We start from the raw sequence: 20,815 nt of genomic DNA on the forward strand, positions 1-20,815 counted from the left end.
ACCACCTGTGAAATAAAACACCAATGTATTAATTTTACACTCACTTTGAAGAAATTGACCTGTAACATCACAACACAGTAATATATTTTCTTGCTCTCAAAGAGAAAAGAAAATTGGGAAAACTTTAACTGATGACTTACTGATCTGTTGTCACCAAGCCATCAGTAAACCATTTTTCAGTTTTTACATAAAGGACTTTTTTTTTTTTAAAGGAGTGCAATTTTTCCCAAGCACGCACACACATGAAAAATAATATAAAAAAATCAAAACCACGAAAGCAGTTTTGTTCAGAAGGCTGCTTTGAGAAGTATCCAAATCTTTTCAAAGCCATATTAAATTATGAGTAGGGATGGCTTCCACCACACCAGGGGGAGAAAATTCCATCAGAGACTCTTTTTTCCCCCTACTGTTTAATACTAATGTAACCATGGAAATTATTTTTTCCCCTTCTGCTTAATACTTATGTGCTCATTTCCATGGTTACCAAACATCGATTTCCCCCTCAACCCCAGTATGGCAGGAAATCAAACAAGGGAAATGTTTCTTGGTGACGGTAATAAGAACCATACAGGTAAATGTTTAGAAGGAGAATAAACGGGGGGATCTCTGATGGACTGACATCATACAATTCATATCGCTACAAGAAACAAGAGACACTATCTACTTTGCTCACATATGACGTTCCGAGCAGCTGCCCTCTAGGCTGACCCCTCAGCTTTTTCTATGTTGTCTAGCATTTGACATTCTTTAGGTTTTAGAAAACACTTTCTTAGAAAAGACAAGCATGAATGAATTCATTCACATGGCAGCTGTGACATACAGCAATCAAAACATAACCAGAAAAGTTCAAAAATATTACAGTAGATATCAGATTTGTTTTCCTGCACAGTAAACCAATCCTTATGATAATTCCTTTACATTATTTTTATTATATAGGTATTTCCCCAGTATGCTTATGGGGACTTGTAAAGTAGGTGGGATTAACAGAGGTACCCGACAGCTCAAATTTTTTTTTCCACTCTTGGTCTAGACAGGTCTTGGATAAAACTTATCTCCTATTTTGCCAATTCAAGATCCACTCTTCATTCTGATGCCATTATTTGAGTTCTTGTCCTCCAGAATGAACAAGCTACCTCTGCTGATTCTTAGGGCTTTTTCAGAAATGAACAGACTAACATGATACCTGTAAAATTAATTACTCTGCTTTGGGGGACAAACACACATAGGGGTGAGGAAAAAAAACACCTGAGAAACTGGTACTTTTCTAATTTGATTCTACCACTAAGTAAATTTACAAGGAGCAGCAATTTTAGAAGTGGTCTCTTGATTCAGAAAGAAAACACACAATCACTACAGCTGATTGTTATCTTACGTTATCTCTTACTATTTAGCACAGTTCAGTAGTATAAAATGTGCTGTACAATAAAAGAATAGAAATATTTTGAGGCATTTTTACAGTACTTCGAGAAGCTGTTTTAAACCTTCACGCCAACTGAAATGATCATAGTGTGTCTCAATATATTACAGACAAATATAAACCCCATGTTTTTTACTTTCTACTTTAGTCCTAATTTAAGAAACAACAACCCCCCCAACCCCCAAAGTCACAAACAATTCTATGGAGTTGATGGAAGAAAAGCAAACAAAAGATTAATATATAATTTGGAAACACTGATTAAATTGTTGTGATGATGTGTCACTTAAATTAGAAATTCAGTGTGTCAGGCATATAGCATGAAATTTCAGTGATAAACATTATGGTTAAATATATATATTTCAACATTCTCTAAATTAGGACTTCAAATCAGGACTCTAAAATAGTTCTTCAAAAGTGTGGTTCTACCAAGGATATTAAGCAGGCAACTTTAGAATGAACAAGAGCAGGAAAAGGGATGTCTGCCACCAATATGCATTTCACGATGGAGCATTACTCACATGACATTTTATAGTTCTCTTTTCAGAAAAAGAAAATATTGTGAAACTTCCAGATCAGTAGAAAGTCAGACTCTAGCCCTGACTGATTTTCAGAAAGAGTTTTAAGAAAACACCATGAATCGATTTAAAGCATTTTGCAAAAGAAGTCGTCATCCTAGGAGGTTGCTTGCTTCCCTGCATCATGGCATACAATTAACTCAATTGCTAGTCTTCTTGAATAACAAATATAATTGAAGTAACAATAATGGTTTAAACAGACTTCAGTCAAATATATTTAGGAAAAAAGCCATTACAGAGAATACTTCCTAAATAAAAAGGACGAAGAAATATCCATGGGCTGTTTGGCCATCCTTCGATAAAGAGACCCTAGGTGAGCCTACCACTGTTAAATTCATACTAAATTAGAGTTACAATGATGTCAAAGCAACTTCATCATAACCTTCTGCATTAAACTTGTTTTTCAGATTGTTTTCCCAGTCACCTATGCTTCATCATCAGAAGTATCAAGTCTTAAAGGCTCTAGACAACTCGAGTCCTATTATTTCCAACCTGATGGACTATTTTGAGATTTGCACAATGTCCTTTTTTTGGCAAATATCTTTTTCATTTGATACCATTTTCTCCAGACTGTCCACTGTTTTCAGTGTGGGGAATGAGAAGTTGTTTCCTTCTCTATTTATATTTAAAGGTGTAAAAGAAACAAATACACCCAAAACAATATACAGAAAACATGCAAAAGTTTTGTATTTACAACTGGAAAAACACATTCTGAGCCCAAATTTGCTGAAGGTAGTTTTCAGAATCATTTTGACTTAAATTATCTGCCTTCAACATCTTGCACCTTCAGGATGCAATGCTGCTAAAACATCAAAGCAACTCATCAATGTATTTCTTAAAATTCTTTACAGTCAAAATTACAATAACAGGAACATACTGTTAATTTGCAACAGGGTGGAGAGAATGTATCATGATGACATATATTATGATAAAACCACATTTACAAGCAAAGATCCTTGAGGTTACCTGAAAAAAAACAACAAACCCAAATCAACCAAAAAAACCCCACCAACCCCAAGCCCCCTACTTTACTGGCTATCTGATAAGAGTTTTCGAAGTTCTATCTGTTACTTATTCCTAAGCCTTACCCTTTTTAAAAATATCCAGTATTAAAAGTTAAGTTTTAGGACTCTGGTTTTATTTTACCAGATAAGATTTTTGTTATAAGATTTTGTGCTTACTTTCCAACAGGACTGCCAAATAATGTATTATTATTTAAACAGAACTGGAAAATAATTCAGTAAGTGAACAATAAGGCCATACAAAAATGGGATGCTATATTTAATCAGTACTGCCTCACCTTACTAGAGATTTCACTGAGTATCCTGAATCACAAAACTATTTGTGAAAAGCAATGACTGTATTAAAAATAGTAAGTACCTGAGTTAAAGTAATAGAAAGAGCAGGTAATGCAAGGATAACTTATTCTGCAGTAGTATTTTCTTTATTTTGCCAGCTGCTAAACCCAGTAGAAAACCACTTACTGATTAGCTCAAGATATACAGTACCACAGTAACACTACCGTATGCTGGTTCACGCTGGACTCGTAACGCAACCTAACAGCAACAAATCATAAGCTCATCCCTGTTATCCAATCCATGCACCCCTGTACAGAGTATGTGCAACATGTTAAATCTCTCAAGTACCTCTACTGAGAATGGACCAAATACTTAGTTATACTCTGTTTTCCACTCACTCATTACTACACAGAAGCATAATGAATGTATATACCATTTTCCAAAACAGAGAAAACATATACTTTTCAAGCAGTAACACCCGTTCCGTTGTAAAGGTCAGTAGCTACTTCGTGCCTGTGCTTTCCAGGCTTTTACAGTATTTTCTTCAACAACACACCACTATGCCACTTCCAAACTTTGATGTCAGCTGATGGGCTGAAAAACGAAACGCAACTGATTTCAGAAGAACCACTTCACGTCCACGTTTCCTCCCCGCAAAGTGCGGTCTCTGTCTTTGTGATGCCACCCCACAGCTACAGCAGCCCCGAGATTAAATCCCTTATACAAATAAAACAACAACGAACGTAACGCCGTTGCCTCTAATTCGAGACGCTTATCTTGCCCCTCCGCTGCAGAGGAAATCCCCTCAGAGAAACAGCAGCGGCCTCCCCGCGACCACCGCCGCAGCACACAGCCCGCGGGGGATCTCCGCTCCAGCCACCCCCACAAACTAACAGGGCCCTGTCGGGCTCCCACCTGTCCGCCCCAGAGAGCTCGGCCCGGCCCGGCTCGCGGAGGAGCCCCAGGGCATCCGCCACAACACAGCTCCCCAGCGGCGAAGGGCAACCGAACTAAGGCACCCACGGGCGCACTGAGAGGGACAAAACCGCCACCCCCGAGGTATTGGAACTCAACCGGGCCCCCACAGGCCCCACCGAGAGGCACTCACATGAACCGAGCCACCGCCACACACCTTCCTCCGCTGAGGGGAAAAAGGACCCTCTCCTCGGAGGCTGCCCAACCGAACGCCTGAGGTTTATAAGAAGTCGCCGAGGAAAGCCCCGCTACCCCCCGCGAGCGTTGTTTTTCTGGCTAAGACGCTCAACGCGCCGTTCTCAGAGCACTGCCAGAGTACACACGCGGGGAGAGAGCTATTTTTTAAAAGCCTCAAACAAAAAGAAATCTCAGGCATCTCGCCGGACGCCTATCGGGCAGGGTCCTTCCTGCCGCCGGCGGGGTGGAGTGACGCCACGGAGCGGCGGGGGCGGCCGAGGGCGAGTGCTGGCGCCGTGCTCGGGGGCGGGGCGTGCAGCGTCGGCGGCGCTCGTACAGGTACCACCGGTACCGGCAGGCCATACCTAGGCCTAGCCCCCCCCTCCGAGGGAGCCCCCGCCGGTGGCCGTTGGGTTACGGAGGGTCTGAGGGAGCGGCCGGCCCGGAGGGTATGGCGGGAGCCAGGCGGGGCGGGGGCGCGGGGCGAGTGTTCCCCCGCAGCGCCCGTGAGGTGTGCGGGGCCGGTTGGAAAGGCGCCGCCGGTTCGGCGCCTTTTTGGGCTCGGTTTTGGGATGCGAGCGCTGGCCTGAGTATAGTGCCTCAGGGCCGGGGGGGTCTCCGGCAGGCGAGGGCCTGAGAGGTTGCCCGGGGTTATCAGCATTTCCAGCAGTCACTTAGAAAAGTGGTTAAAATTAATTGATCTTTTACTAGATATAATTCCTGAACAGCCGTGTATGACGCGTAAATGGAATGGTGACAAACCCCATCTTTTTATGCACGTAGGGACACTGATGTAGCAGAAACAAGCAGGCAGGCTGTAACCAGAAGACAGTGATAAACAGGTAAAAGAAACAACACGGTTATAAAATAGATGTGACTAAAAGTCTATCCTGATCTATCAAAATTAGGTTATATGTTTTCTTCATGCTATACAAGTGTCATTATTCTTCCTATTAGCTAGATGTTCTAGCTGCAGATACAGAACTTGAGGTGTCTGTAAGTGTCACTAACTCTTATTGCTGCTTTCAAAGTAGCAACATCTTAATCTACGTAGTAACGTTGTAAATGCTCCAAAGAACACCAGTAACTCCTCTTATGGAACTACCTACATAGAATTCAAATGCTTTCATGTATGTATGGCAAAATTCTCCAAATACTACTGAGAGAGAGCATTTTTTAATCTTTGCTGATGGTTTATATTTCACTTGAGTGAAACGATGCTTTAATATCCCTACTAGAGTAGGGAAAGGGATTACTATTTAGCATTTTCTTGAAATAACTCTTCAACTCATGATACCTGCCTTTTTCCCCCCAAAATTTGCCTGTTCATTGAAGACAAAATAATGATGTTGGAGCCTTGTCAAAATCTGCTTTGCATTTTCTGTTTATCTTGTGTAACAGTATTATAACAAAAATCTTGGCACACATCTGTTGCTGAATTGGTGTAGCTGGAATCTGAAGCAAAGTTTTTCTTTTTGCACTGAATTTATTAATTTGGACAGAATAATAACATTTAAAACCAGTAATTTTTTAAAGTATGCCTAGTGCCTGTATGGTCTGTAATTATCTGCCTATGACTCCATAGTTATTCTTTACTTATAGGTAGAATATTTCTTACTTCAATGAATGTTAGAGAAGTTAGAAAATTTTGTAAAAGAAGATGTTTTGATGTTATGCCACCAGGGAAAATGTTTGGTTAAACACAGTACTGCTTACATTTAGATTTTTAACCGATGTTACAAAATTTCTATAGTATAAATGGTGTTTGTAGTAGATGTTTATACTGTAGATGAAAAAAAACATTTATGAGGTGAACTAAAGTTAATCCCGTCCCCCTACCCCCTGCAAAAATTAAGCTGATAAGTTAATTTTTTTTTATTATTATTACGAAGTGAAGGCAGCCCAGGTCATTATTGTGATTGTCCTAACAAACCCCTACTTATTTTCTATGCTTCGTTCCATAGGAATCTGAATTCAACTTTTCTTCAATATCTGTTATATGTTTTAATAGACTTCATGAATAGCTGAGTGATGGTGGGCACAAGGAGGCAAATCAAACATTTTTTTTTGTGTGAAGTAGCAACACTGTAGCTAAAACTACATCTTTTATTACAGTTACTTTATCAAATTAGTAATTACTGTAGTTGCAACAGGAGTGTTTTAAGAGTTAAGAGCAGAAGAAAAGGTATTTTGTGAATGAATTTCTTCTTATGAAATGGCCTACCTTGAAAATACTGTGATTTAATAAAAACAGTGTAAGCATAGGATGTTCATGCCACCTGCTCTCCTGAAAATATTCACAATTGCTTAAAAATTATTCAATACCAGTACTGATTATAATTATGTTTTAATTTTGAAAAGCTGCCTTCATTAGGCAAGGGGCACTTACACCTGTATACTCAGGAGGCATTTAAATAATTATCCATTTCAAATTACTAACAGATATTAGCCCACATGGCTAGTTGTCTTTATTTCTGCATGTGGATGCTTTAGAAACCAAAGATGTGTTTCACAGGATGGATTCATTCAGGTGGTTCTGTTTGTATGTGCAATATTTGTTTCTGAGTGTCAAATGTATATGTTTGATTCTTTTTTTATTTTTTTTAAGGGCAAAGTTCTTAGTGTCCATTGACTCAATTGCCTTAGAACTGCTGCAATGAAAAAGTTGTAAATAATGGCTAGAAACTGCTAAATTCTGAAGAAAAAAAAAAATTGTTCTCTGAGAGCAGTAGGTATTCAGAGGAGCTCAGTAGAGGACGGGCTACCTTTTGTATTGTACTTGTCAGTGATGGCCATGGAAAAGCTATCAAATGAAAGATTATCAAAATAGTGCTTATCTGAATATAAATAGGAATTTATAAAGGTCTTTTGTGGTGGATTTTGCTGAGAATATTGGTTAGTGATTTTGTTTACTGTAAAAGTTTCTAAGGGAGATTTGGATGGAGGTAGTAGGCTAGGGAAGGTCATTCAGAGGTGGGATGCAAAACAGGCCACTTCTGGACTTCTAATCTTTATGCCAGACCTATTTTGCAGATGTGATAGACTGTCTCATACACAGAATAAATGGTGCTTTGGAAACAATGACTCAGTAATTTTAGATAACACTAATAAGACAAGCCTTCACTGCTTCTTCCATCCTCATTGTTTTAGATTATCAGAATTGAATTTCCAGAATTCAATCCCAAAATTGAATTTGCCTTAACTGTTTCTGGTGTCAGTTTAAAATAACAAACCTTCCTTCTTCTCTTCCTCTTTTTATTTCAAAGTAATAGATAAGTCCTGCAGGATATAATTCATTCCTCCAAATCATAAAATTAATGCAACATGTGTCTTTTCTGTATATAAAAGGTGAGTTTGAGGTGTAAAATTGCATGCCTTGAACATGAGGAGGATATGCAGCACTCTCTGTGTTTATAGTTGTGCCAGACTTTGATGTGGATTTAAAAAAGAAAAAAAAACCTCTCACGATTTAAAAATAGTTAGATAAGATCTTTTTTCAGATTAATTTTTAAAATATGTATAACACTTCTGTTTGAATTTAGAAATGTCAGTAATTTACTGGAGAAATGACTAGACTGAAATAATTTACTTATAAAACCCCTTTCACTTAAGCTCCAATATATGACACTTTTTAAAGGTGGTGGAAGGATTGAGTTTTTAGTTTTGGGGTTACTTGGTTGGTTTTTTTTCAAGTCAGTCCCTGGAATTTATGGAGAGTTAAGAACAGAGATCAGAGTTTAATTGTGAAGGTAGCTGTTGGCAGAACTAGCTCTTTTCCATCATCAGAAACCATTTTTGTTGTTACTTTAGTGAATTCCACAGAATTAACTCTATAATAAGAGAACTTGGTTTAATGCATACCGTCTAAAATTCTTTATTGATTCCTTTAGATGGCTGACAGGAAAGATTGCTTGCTTTTCACATTTCTTCCTTTTTGTCTGTGTACGTCCTAACCAAAGGAAGTGAGTGATAAATCTGCAGTTGTCTAGTTGAAAGCATTGCAGGTGGTCTAACTCATCCTTGTAGACCAAGTGATCTAAAGTACAAGAAAAATTTAATCTCTTAAAATGGTTATTCAATTGATGACATTTAACTATGCTTTTTATTAAAATTCCTTTCTAAATGTCAGCTGAATGCAGGTACAATGTATTAGGGAAGTATTATCTAGCATATTATTTTTCTACGGTAAAAGTGAAAACATTTCTTAACCGAATAAATATATTGAACATTACATATTTAACTTTTTAGAGACATAATTTATCTCACTGTTTGGCGTAATTGTATTCTTCTTCCCCTCAACTGTGATTAACTTTTATTGTTTAAATTTTAGAGCAGTTATTAGAAGACTGTATTGCCAAGCAAGATTATAATTCATTCTCTGAATCAAGGCCTTTTTTTTTCTTCGTGGTTAATATATATTCTCTTTCTGAAACCATGTAATTCATTTGGTAGACATGATGTTTTTACATAAATGTGGGTTGTATTATAGATATGTAGTTAAATCTTTCCAATTGGAACTTGCTGCATGCCAATAAATCTTTGTGCTTGCACTCAGTCCAATTTATGTCTTTCCAATTGAATATTTTAAGTATAAATTGCATTGTTGGCACCCTAAAACCACTTCCAAAAATATTAAATATTCATGAGATATGAAAACATTGTATCTTTACAAATAAGACTTAATACAGAAATACTCCTACAAAAACTCCAATGATCAATGCTATTTCAGATTTATTTTCTTCCTTTTTTAAGTTTGATTCCTTAATGCTATGCATTCATATTGAAGTGATGATCTATATTAGAATTTAAATGTAGATATCTCGTGTCTGTGTTTCTTCGGGGAGAAAAAACCAGAAATGAGAGCAGTACTACATTTGCTTTGTATCTTAAATTGGACTGTATTAGTTAAAACAGAAGATATGTTCCATAATTTCCGTTTGTATAGACTTAGTAAATATGTTTGATATATAAGGATCTCTGTGCAACCTGTTATGGGGTCACTCTAATTAAGATTCACAAAAGAAACTCAGTAGGTTTTTACTGGGAATTTTGTGCTGAGAACAAGGTTATTCCCTTAGAGAAAAAAAATAATTTTGAGACACTAAAGTATTAAATGCTCTGTTTCTCCTGTGTGACTTTCTCATGAGGGGATAGCTTCTCCTGAAAGCAGCAGGTTGATATCGGTTGATATCAACTGAAAGAATAACGTGAAGTAGCATTTAGCTTAATTAGTGCTCTGCATAATCCTATTCTACTTTCTTTTTGTTTCATGAAGGCCCTGAGATTCACTTCTGGTTTGAAAGAATTATGTTGGTTTTATGCTTTAAGCTTTTCATATTATTTATCCTACGGGCTTCAAATGCTGAGGGTTCTTCCTTCTGTTTTCCTGGAGCAAGTGCATATCTGTTTCTACTCTTTAGAGTGTATAATTACTATTCTGTAGCTGACAAAAAAGTTGGATGTGCTTTTCACATCAGTGGACTATTTCTGTTGATTGTTTACACAGATCCCTCCACACTGTGCCATAACATCTCTGGAGTTAAGTGAGCTGGATGGTACTCTTCTGCATAGGCTCATTAATGAAGTTTTTTCTGTTCTATGGCTTCTCATCCATGTTATGTGGAAGTGCCATCTACTTCACCATCGCAACTTAAAAGTTCTGAGACCAGAACTCACTTAAAAGCATATAAGATTGCCCTTTTTCTCTCTGTTTGTATATGTGACCTTCTACACAAGTTGTAGGTGCTATGGAAGTTAACATGTACAGAGGGATAATACTGCCTAATGACAGCTTGTAGTGTCTCAAGTCACCATCTGGGTAATCCAGAAATGAACTGAGCAGAGGGTTGGTTCAGTTTTTGAATTTTGGTACTTGGTGCCTCAGATTAATTTCTTAGTTTGCTAGTAACAAGAGGTCAGGCACTTTTACCTGAGGCCTGGCTGACTGTAGAAGTGTCTGTTACTTGTACATGTTTCAGGTTTTCATATTCTTGAATGGCATAATAGTTGGTTATGGAAAAGTGCAGAGAAAATGTTTAGCTTGCGCTGATTTGAAATGCATAGTTCAGAGTAGAGAGAAAAACAGTCGTGAAACTAAATGCTCCTGGAATTAAATTGAAAGCTAATTTATTTTGCTTGACTGTCCTACAGAAATATTGAATGTAGATTACATCCTTAATTTGTTACTGAGTCAGTGTGTGAGTTAGCAGTTCACGTATGCATAAGGAAGGAAATGGTGGTAGGACAGAAGACTGTTACTTCATAGCTTTAAATATTAGGAATGCTAATAGATGCTGATTAACACTAAAGCTGTGGTGATCTGGAGTTGTGGCCTGCTGATACCAGGTGGTAATTTAGAAGAGATTTTTTTCTGTTTGGTGCCTTTACTGGTTTTGAATAAATAACCTACTATATTGCAGTATTTGTCTCAACATTGCTTGGATTAAAGCATTTATCTGCTCCTAAAAATAGTTATATTTGATTCTTAAATCTGTGTTTCAAACTATCACTGTATTTTCATCTTTCAATGTAGTGTTTATGATGCAATAGCACTGTATTATTCCTTTGTTCATTATACAAAAATGTCCCATTCCCCCGTAACAGAGAAAAAAACATTTTAATTGCATTATTTAGTAAGCTGAGTCACAAGAACTCTGTGCTCTCTTTTTAAGGAACACGAATTGCTCCGAAGGGCTTAAGATTGTGCGAAAAAGATGCTTCCGTTAAAAGACACTGAGATGGGTGCCTCCACTTTCTTCGCTTCAGCTCTGCCACATGATGTTTGTGGGAGTAATGGCCTTCCTCTGACGCCTAATTCCATCAAAATTTTGGGAAGATTTCAAATCCTTAAAACAATCACCCATCCCAGGCTTTGCCAGTATGTTGACATTACCAGGGGTAAACATGGTGAGTATCTGTTTAAAAAGGAAATGTTATGTATGGTTACAGTTATATTTTTCTGACAATATATCTAAAGGTGACGGAGCAGAATATTGCCTTTATAGCACCAGAAAGTGGCTGTTTTTCAGTCTCAAAGTGACTGTATACCTTTGCTGTGACTGGCAGTACTGGTGCTTTTGTTTCTTCTCTGCAGAGTCAAGGTGGAGGTAAGTTGTCTGTCCTCTTTTGTTATATATTATGCTAACCGATACAGACTAAGAACTTTCTTCTTTTTATACCCTGCTGTAAAATTCTTGTACTCAATTGCTGTGCCATGTTGTTGTGTGGGACATTGAAATACATGTATTTTTGATGCTGAGCTCCTACACCTTTATTCTAATCTTGTGAATGTTTTCATGTGATGGTTAGATTTCATGTACTTGATTTGCAGCCATTTTTGTTGTCTCAGTCATCTCATGTCTTGACTGCAAGCTTGCCTTTTCTTTTTTTCTATTCTAGTTCTTTAAGGTCTCTCCCACTAACAATTACTTTATTCTATTCATATATTTTATTTTTTTTTTTAGTAATTGTTATCACACTTATTGTTAACTCAAATAAGGCTTCAGTTGTTTTTTTTTCTGCTCCAGCTGATCTTATTCTGCTGCAAGCTCAGCAGGAGTACAACAGTTAATTTCCACAAAAAGGCTGCTATGCCTGTGACAATTTGTTTGCCACCTTTAACTTTTAAATCAACAATGTTCCCATATAAAAGTGCATTGTATGTATTTGTTTGATTAGATACAGGGTCTCATAAAGTAGAGCAAGTAATTTCTTCCCCTTTACAAAGCAGTTTGAGAGGATGTTTCAGATTTTTAGAAAATGAGGATATTGCCAACTCCAAACAGTGAAGTATTCCACAGGGTGGGGGGTTCTTTGTGTGTTTTCATTTGCTCTCAAACTTGTAAATTTTTCATTTTCTGCAGTCGGGAGATCTAGAAAGCTTATTCATTTTCATCTTGTTTTCACTAGTACCTCTTGAAATGGAAACTGCGATTTTCTTACACTACTGTTTGGGATGAAAGGTTAAGAAACGTTAGCTAACATAACATTTACTAAGTGAAAGATATGGTTAAATAGGAAAACATGGCCTTTTTGACAATGAAGAGTCAATGACATGAAGGTTTATGAGTGTGTATAAATATGAAGGAGAAAGTATCTTCTGATACTTGAAGCAGAAGAATAGCAAGTAAAATGCCTAACCATAAAGTCAGGAGACTCTTCTGTTCCTAGTGGTTGGAATAGCAGTTGATCACTTCCAAATAATATGGTAAATTTGGTGGCAAATTTTATCATTCTGATACTGACAGAATTTTTCACTTGTCAATCCTATGCATAGCAATTTAATGTTCTTTTTCTTGCAAATATAGGTTTCTACTCTTACAGAGAAATACAAAAGCAGACTAGGAAAACAATGCAGAAAAAAAAAAATTAGATATATGCATTTTCCCCAAAAGACCCTCAAAAGGGGAACATAAAAGTAATAGAAAAACATTCAAATTGAAATATTTTTTTTTGTAGAATTAAACTACTTCTGCATTGCAGAAGGCAATCCCAGAAATTTTTCTTCCAAAGAAAGTTTAAGTGGTCCTTTGATTTCAAAAAAGAGAAACAAAGAGTTGAGTAACAAGCATTATAGCTTTAATGTGATGACTTCTATTCCTCAAAGTATTTCCCATCTTTATCTTACTGTAACAGCCTTCTTATAAAAATGTTTGAAATAGTTTAGTTTGATTTAGATGTGAATCTGAACATTCACCACTAGCTGTTCTACAAGTTGCAGAAGGGGCAAAGCCTAGCTTCTTTAGGAGTTATCTCACACCCCCATGTAACATCTTACACTACCGTCTTTGCCTACTTTATAATTGCTTTTGTCAGTGCAACAATTATTTTGTCTTTTCCTCTGTATTCAGAGCTAGTCCATTAATCTTTGGAACATGTGAGCCCCTGCAGGTCCTATAGCTATTTGTTGGGCAAGAGGTACTAGAGATAGTAATGTGGTAGGTGGCCCATCAGGACCGAAACTTCTGTGCTCACTGAGTCCCTTTTCCCAGAGCTGGTGTTACTTTGAGTCTCTCTCATCAACCCAACCACAGATTTCTGCAAATTTGTAGATGCTAATCTTCTTTGAGACCTCTATTCTTAAGTCAAATCTGACTGACATAGGCTGAGGGGTTCAACATTTATTAGGAGGTTACTGGATGGATGGATTGACAGTGCTTTGCATGAGGAAACAGGAAAGATAATCTGCTGTATCTCATAAATGAAAACGGTGGTGATATCCAGGAGTTGTACATCTTTAACTTTTAATTATTTGTAATTTTCCATACAATGTATGTCAAGATACATTAACATCTGCCAAAGAGGTAGACAGAAGTCTGTACTCTCATTGTCTCATTTGGACTCTAGTCCTCTTATACTTTCTTTTTTGTTTCCCCCAATTAGAGAGACTGGTTGTGGCAGCTGAACACTGTGAAAACAGTCTGGAAGATTTGCTACGAGAAAGAAAGCCAGTGAGGTAAGGTGTCAAGCTAAACTCAAATCCACTCACCATAATTTCACATAGCCTCTATGGCAAAGTTCTGGACACCTTTTTTTTTTTTTTTTTTTTAAATTTTTGTTGGTTTATATAAAATTCTCTCTGTTAAAGCTTAACCTGAAGACATTATTTGTAAGATAAATACACGCCTGAAAAAAGGGGTACTTATTTCCATATGATTCTAAAAGCTAAAAGAGTTATGCAGAGCTTGCTTACAACTGAAATACTTTGTAACGCATAAAATCCTGTCTGTCTTATAATAGTAGTTTTGGGGTTTCATTTTAAAAGTAAAATCAGACCTATGACAGGATAAGTATCTTCCTAAGAATTAATTTGAAGATTGTATGTCTGCCAGATGATGAAATATAAATTTCACTAGAAAGGACAGAATTTGGTATGTGTTTTTTATATGCAGAAATGTATTAATTTAGTAACTAGAAAGTGGACAGGATGTCAGCTACATATGCCGGGGTGCTAGTAAGTGATTTGAATTTGGGTTGGTATAGTCACTTCAGCAAGGCTTTGGTCAAAACCAAGTCCAAAGGCTGGATATCAAGAATACTTGCTTTCATACTAGGATGTGTAGAATAGTTGAGCTGTATCTTTAAAGAAACAAACAAAATCCCCATCAGACTTGTTGCTAAAAGTGTTAACTGTAATTTTTAAGCCTATCACTGTTACCTTTGGAGCAAAGAAGTGGTCTCTTGGCCTAAAGAATATGTAGCAGAAAATATGAAGAGCGGAAGAAGAGAAACATCATTTCCATTTGGGATAGCAAGGCATTGTAGGCTAACTGGTTATTTCCAGAACACACAAATAGGTAAATATAAAAAACATTTAGAGAATTCCAAAGTCTCTTCGTTCTAGTTTCTGAAAAGTTTATAGCAAGCATCAGATTCCATTTCTCTTGATATTCATGCAAATGTAGAGGTGATGATTACTCAGTAAAATAATCAATAATTTTTTATGTGTCTTCCTGGTTAACTGCAGTTAACATTAGGTGTCTCGGGTGGGCTGTGTTTGATAAGGTACTATCCAGACAGACTTCCTGTGATGCATCCCAAATTAGATTTGTATAAAGGGAGTAATACTGGATCTGTAGCCTTTTGATTCTTGCAACCCCTAAACAGGATGCTCACTATGTTGTCTGGCAGAGATAAATCTAAATGCAAAATGCTCTGTGCCTGTGTGTTAGCTTTTTGTGAACTTAAGCTTGTATGACAGTATGTGTTGCAGAGAACTATTGCTTGAGGAACGTTAAGAAAAAAATGGAAGCCATATTTTTCTAAGATAGAGAGGTATTTAGGTGTGAAGGGCTTTTCATGTGTGATAGACTTTACAGCCCTTCACACAGTTTTGCATCAGGTTCCTATTGTGCAAAGTTCCAGAAATAGTTAAAGCATCAGAAGCTGTTTTCTTTCCTTTTTCATTGAGTTCTCACACTGTTCTTTGAACATGTGTATCTTGGTGTCAGATGAGAAGGAGCCCAGACTGCCTGCTGCCTCTTGCTTGTGTTTGAAAAAGCATGCATGTAGCTATTTTAATTTGCTTTGAATTGCTTGATACAGTATACTTATCTAGATTCTGACAACTTCTGTTGCAATTTAATCCTGCAGCCTTAGAATTGCAAAGGGCAAGATGTCTTTTTCCGAGGGGGGGGGAATCTATTTCTCTGTCATAATTCTATAAACAAATCTTTCTCAACAATTGTGGTCTCTATGCGCATCCATTATGCCCCTCTATACTGGCATGTGTTTTGTGGTATGAGAAAGAATTTGGAGACTTTTTAGATAATTTGCGAAGGTATGCAATTTTGCTTTTGGGACATGCTTAGAGAAATTTAGTTTGAGACATTTACCTCAGCTCTTTGCGCTGTGGCTCTGAGAGTAGATGCGTAAAGCCTGACTTTATCTTTTCCTCTTGGCTTGAGTTTTTACTGAAATAAGTTATTCTACTATCTGATCTTTCTTTTAATGAGCAGATTGTGATTTCTTCAGGAAATCGTAACACCCAATGTTTAGGGCTAAAACATAGCCTGTATGTATGTTCACAGCTTTAAGAGACATTAGTGATTCATCTACTGTAAATTATAGCTTTTGCAGTAGTAGCTAAAAGCTAAATTATGTTCACTTCAAATGAAGTTTCTTGCAAGAATGATATTTTCCCTCTACTTCTATTTTTTTTTTTTTTAATGAAAACAGGCATTTTTAGTTTTTATGTGAGACCCATAAATTTCCAGAAGTAACTTGGATGGGCCAATTCCCAGTTATTGGTTATATGATCTGTCTATATCAATTACCTTTGGAGGGAATTATTTGGCTTTTTCTATGTATTCTGATTGTATTGGTCAACAATAGCATGGCTGGTTACACATCCAGAGTTGATGTGTATGCTATTGCAATTAATTTTATAAACTGTTTATGGAAGCTGCTCTTCTGGTTTCTAGATTAATTTTCCTTACACTTGCCTGTAACTTAAGTCCTTTGCACCTGTACCACAAGCTGATGTAAAATCAGCAGGAAATCTTCTATTATGCTAGTGCTGAAATTCAAGACATTACATTATGGACTGTCTATCTTTCCATATGTACTGGAAAACAGGCTGTACAGCTGTTTGGTAGTTATTTGCAGTTAATATTTCATGAAGTCATGCATCAAGCATAGAATACATTCTTTAATATATGAATGATATTAACAAAAAGAAATGTATCAGACTTCTTTGTTCAGTTAACCTCAGAGTTTCACCAACTTTTCTAATTCTAATGAACCAGTTGCACATAGGGGCCAAATACCGGAAATTAGAGCTCTAACCACTTACCTTATCTGCTCTGTCACAGTGCAGTAAGTGATTTTACTGAACATACCACCAAAAATTTTCTAGAACTTTGATTTGTGATATATTCAATTCATTCATTACCTAACAAATCTATCTGGTAAATTTCAAGAACTCTCAAATAGATGAAATGAGTTGTCTCATCACAATTCTTACCATAAGTAACCAGATGTAGAAAGGAATTTAATACAGCTGTTTAGTGTTTTCTGTGTTTTATTCAGGGGATACCCATGTAGACATCAATACTACAATTAATGCTTCTAAAAGTGACATTAATTCCAATTTGCTTAACTGTGCTTCCACAGGGCATCACAGTAACAGCAGGGCAGCTCTTTTGGAGTTGTGTGCCACAGGGAACTCAGGCTGCAACCATAGATAAGAGTTTTAGGATAGGATAGGGTAGGATAAGAATTTTAGGTGTTGATGTCCCATTTTTTACCAGACCAATCTCCATTGTCCTCTGTGTGAGAGATTGTAGTCTGGGTCATTTTTTCCTGTTGGTTTATTCCTGATTTATTGTTCTGTTTGTTATTCTGAGTCAAAAAAAGTATGCACTTAATTTTAGTTTGTAACCATCACATTAGTGCAAAATCAGCTTTCTGAAGTATGTTCAGGAGTCAGTTAAATTTTTTAAAGGGCTAGGAATTTATGTACTTAGTCAAGCAAAAATGGTAAATACCTGATTTAAGCTCATAGTAATTTACTGCTGCTCAGAGATTTGATAATGTGTCTCGGTCTGTCTGACTTCCTCTGTGTCTTCTTGCACATGCAAGGATTTTTTCTCGTGAATGAATTGAAAATAAGTCACAAAAATAATGGTGGGTACAAGTTTTGTCCTTCAACAGTCTCACTTAGTCTCACTAAGTTTTCATGTTTGTGGAAGTCAAAATTTTACTAGATTTTCAAAGCTGCTAGTTATTTTAGCGCTGTTGATACCACAGACTAGAATGTAAGATGTGAATTTATTTTTAAGGTTCTCCATCTTCTAAACACATTTACAACTGCTCCTTTGGGATACCTTTTCCAGACAGTGTTAAAGGAGTTTTCTCTGCTCCTGTGCTGTTATAATAGGACTTGTGAGCTTTTCCTCTTCCGTCACACTTGAAGTGTGTTTCTTCTTTGAAGAAGTTGGTCTGCACTTGTATTCATAATAATAAAAATGCCAGCAAATACTGACATTTAGCAGACTTTTGGCACCTATAATAGAGTTTCTGGATTGGTCTTCAATTTGTGGCTGGGGCAGTATAAGCCTATTCCTTTCTTCAATAAAATATAGTTGTCATATGTTTTGAAAGTCATGGTTTTGAAAAGTTACTAGTGAACCATCAGAGATACAAGGTATAGTTTGTTATACATGGAATGTTTGATGGGAAGCAGACTGTGTCTGCAACTGTTTACTAGTTTGGAGAAAACATGATCTGACTGATTCGGATGAGTACATTTTATTTGGCTGTATTAAATAGTTGTCTGCTCATTGATTGGATTAGATTTCTTTATGCCATCCTTGCTGTTAATGTGCTTTTGGCAAACTTGAAGTGAAACTACATTACAGAAAAGATTATTAGACATGGGGGAAAAGCAATTTCTGAGTAGCCAGGGATTCTTCAAAATATTTTAAGACAGGTGCAAGTCATCAAAAGGCTGAAGGTTTTACATGATTTGACTTGCAGAGCTGCATATGAGCAGAACTTCAAGGGCTGAGTGTATTCTGCTTTGAATCAAGTCTGTGTTGGAATTTCACATGAGAAATCCATATGTCATAATAAGGCTGCATTTAGCAAGGATAAATGATGAAGTAGTAAAATGAAGTAGCATTAATAAACAAACATAATTATTTTTTTCCTAAGCATGTGTGAGAGTCTATGGTTTGGGCCTTTAGTGTCTGTGGAGTTTTCCTTTAGTTTCTTGCCAATGCTTTACTTCCAAAGCTAAGAAAAATCCTTAGCCATTAGTCTAGACTTGCTTATATATTGTCCAATAATGCTTTTCTTCATATAGGAGTATTTTTTTACTTCTGTAAGTAATTTGTAGTCTGACTGCAAATCGTCCTGTAGCATTCCTTTTTAGCATAGGTTGTCTCCTGTGACTGCATTTCCCCTTGCAACGAGAAAACGATTGTTTGGAATAGAAAAGTGGTATAGCTTTCATGAGGTAATTGAGGTGAATATTATTGCTCTTGATGTCTGAGTGACCTTTTTAGGTATGGAACCAAATTCTTTGCTTGTATAGTTGACTGCAATGTTTGATGGCCGCACAAAGGCATCCAAGAACATGTGCCCATGTCTCCCTTACACGTGAAATGTAACAGTGAGTGCATGCTTGTTTCTTACCTTCCTCTCTTCCAGAAAAAAAGAAGTATCCAACTCTTTGAGATTATAGTAGTCTCTGCTTTTTGCTATTAAAAAGTAGGTATGATGGCTGTGTACAACATAAAGTCTGTAAATGTGGAAAAAGTGTGTAATTGTATTTCAACCTTTTGCTCTACTATGCTGCTTCTGCAGTTGCTTGTAGACATTTCATACGGATTTCTGTGCTAAAAGCATTATTAAAGATCTTGAGCTGATGATAAGTTATGCTGAGTTAATTGAGAACAAAAGTAGCAGAGAGTTTTGAGTCTTCAGTATCTAGTGAAAGAGGATGTTGAGTTTCTCTCAAACAGACCAAACACTGTCCTCAGCTGGGAGGGTGGCTTAATCCTGCAGAGATATTTCTGCAAGCAACTGTGTAAAGTTCAGTGTTAAAATTCCATTTTGCATGAATGAGCAAACTACTACTAACGAGCTAATGGCTGGAAAGCCAAATGTCAAATTTGTACTGTGCAAATCTTACTGGATTTAAGCCACATTATTAATCTTAATGTTGATTTATGATAGTTGAGTTTAGAATAAAAGTTGCCTGTAGACTTGTGAGAACAAAATGTGGTTAGTATATAGTTATTCTAACTTAATGCAGCGTTTGACATTTCATCCTGCTTTTAGGAAGGAAAAAAAGGAAGAGGTAGCGCTCATTAACCTTGCTATACAGTGCATACTTCTAGAAAGGGATTATATTTTTCAAGTGCACGTTCTTGCTTTTCTGGAGTAATGTTTTCAGGGGAGCATTTGTCGCTATTAGGGAACAGACAGCTGGTTTATTTAGATGCATTGATATGCTTGTAAACGTCTTTAATATCATTGTGGTTTGAGATCGTTTTTTCTGTGCATATGGGTGTTTTCTCCTTGGGTTCAAGCTCCTCTGTTTTATAGTGCAAATAGACCCAGACTTGTGCCTTCACTTCAAGCTAGTTGCTTTCCTGTCTAGAAGCTGCATTAAGTCCCATACAATCCCTACATCAGTCATGTGCCAGACTTGTAATGATAGATTTAAAGAACATAATGTTACAGAAAACATCACAGAGGCCCTTATTCCCCGCCCTGCAATTTTGTGGGCACCATATCATGAGCACAGTACTAAGTTAACTGAATTGCTTGGCTCCTGAACCAACAGGACCTTCAGATGGACAGATACATGCACAGACGGAAGGAACTTGTGTTGGGACTGAATATATGCACTCGTGTGTGTGTGTGTTTAGAGGTAGATAGATGCCAGGGAATTGGAGATTGCTGTGATAGGAGCGTTTAGAAGGCTGGCAGATCAGGCTAGTTTTAAGGTTTAAAACTGTTAATTTCATTCATTATCAGCACACATCTTGCTAAAGATTAACTCATGCGTGTTATTAATCATCACTGTGTACACAAAACTGTTAGTCTTTAACACACATTGTAAATTAGCTGTGACTGTGTAATACCAAGGAGCTGATGCTGTACAGTTAACAGTGGTAGCTATGGCCCTTGGTGGTTCTTGGAAGTCAAGGTAATCAGGCTTGAGAGCTCTTTGAGTGAAGTAAGAACTGGTGTGTACTGACCTTTCTTCTACTATTATCTAATGCCTGATATTTTTATGTTATCACTACTCTCCAACCTCGCAAGGTGCTTGTTTTGTTTTATGTTTTGCCAGTCATCCTTCTTGTGGATTTGGGAGTATGTCCTGCATATTTACTGGCTGCCGTGCTCCTCTTGTCCTTTTG

At 37.0% G+C, this 20,815-nt stretch overlaps 2 protein-coding genes across 8 annotated transcripts in view; one reads left to right on the forward strand and one right to left on the reverse strand.

The window, feature by feature from the left end:
* AIMP1 (aminoacyl tRNA synthetase complex interacting multifunctional protein 1) overlaps positions 1-4,439 on the reverse strand; it is a 39,749-nt gene extending 35,310 nt beyond the window's left edge. For 4 of the 7 annotated variants that reach the window (XM_082482505.1, XM_082482500.1, XM_082482504.1 and 1 more), the window contains exon 1: positions 4,399-4,425. In XM_082482505.1, the coding sequence (XP_082338631.1) occupies positions 4,399-4,400 (2 nt within the window). In that variant the 5' untranslated portion in view covers positions 4,401-4,425. Of the gene's footprint in view, positions 1-3,751; positions 3,880-4,205; positions 4,243-4,398 lie in introns of those variants that run through there. The other 3 variants (XM_082482503.1, XM_082482502.1, XM_082482501.1) reach the window with 3 other exon arrangements.
* Positions 4,440-5,223: 784 nt separating this feature from the next.
* The window catches only part of TBCK (TBC1 domain containing kinase), a 111,599-nt gene continuing 96,007 nt past the window's right edge, over positions 5,224-20,815 (forward strand). Inside the window, exons 1-3 of the mRNA XM_082482760.1 lie at positions 5,224-5,284; positions 11,114-11,348; positions 13,824-13,896. Of these exons, the coding sequence (XP_082338886.1) occupies positions 11,156-11,348; positions 13,824-13,896 (266 nt within the window). The 5' untranslated portion in view covers positions 5,224-5,284; positions 11,114-11,155. The remainder of the gene's footprint in view (positions 5,285-11,113; positions 11,349-13,823; positions 13,897-20,815) is intronic.

This window comes from Vanellus vanellus (assembly GCF_965231255.1).
Source record: "Vanellus vanellus genome assembly, chromosome: 4".
Taxonomy (NCBI): domain Eukaryota; kingdom Metazoa; phylum Chordata; class Aves; order Charadriiformes; family Charadriidae; genus Vanellus; species Vanellus vanellus.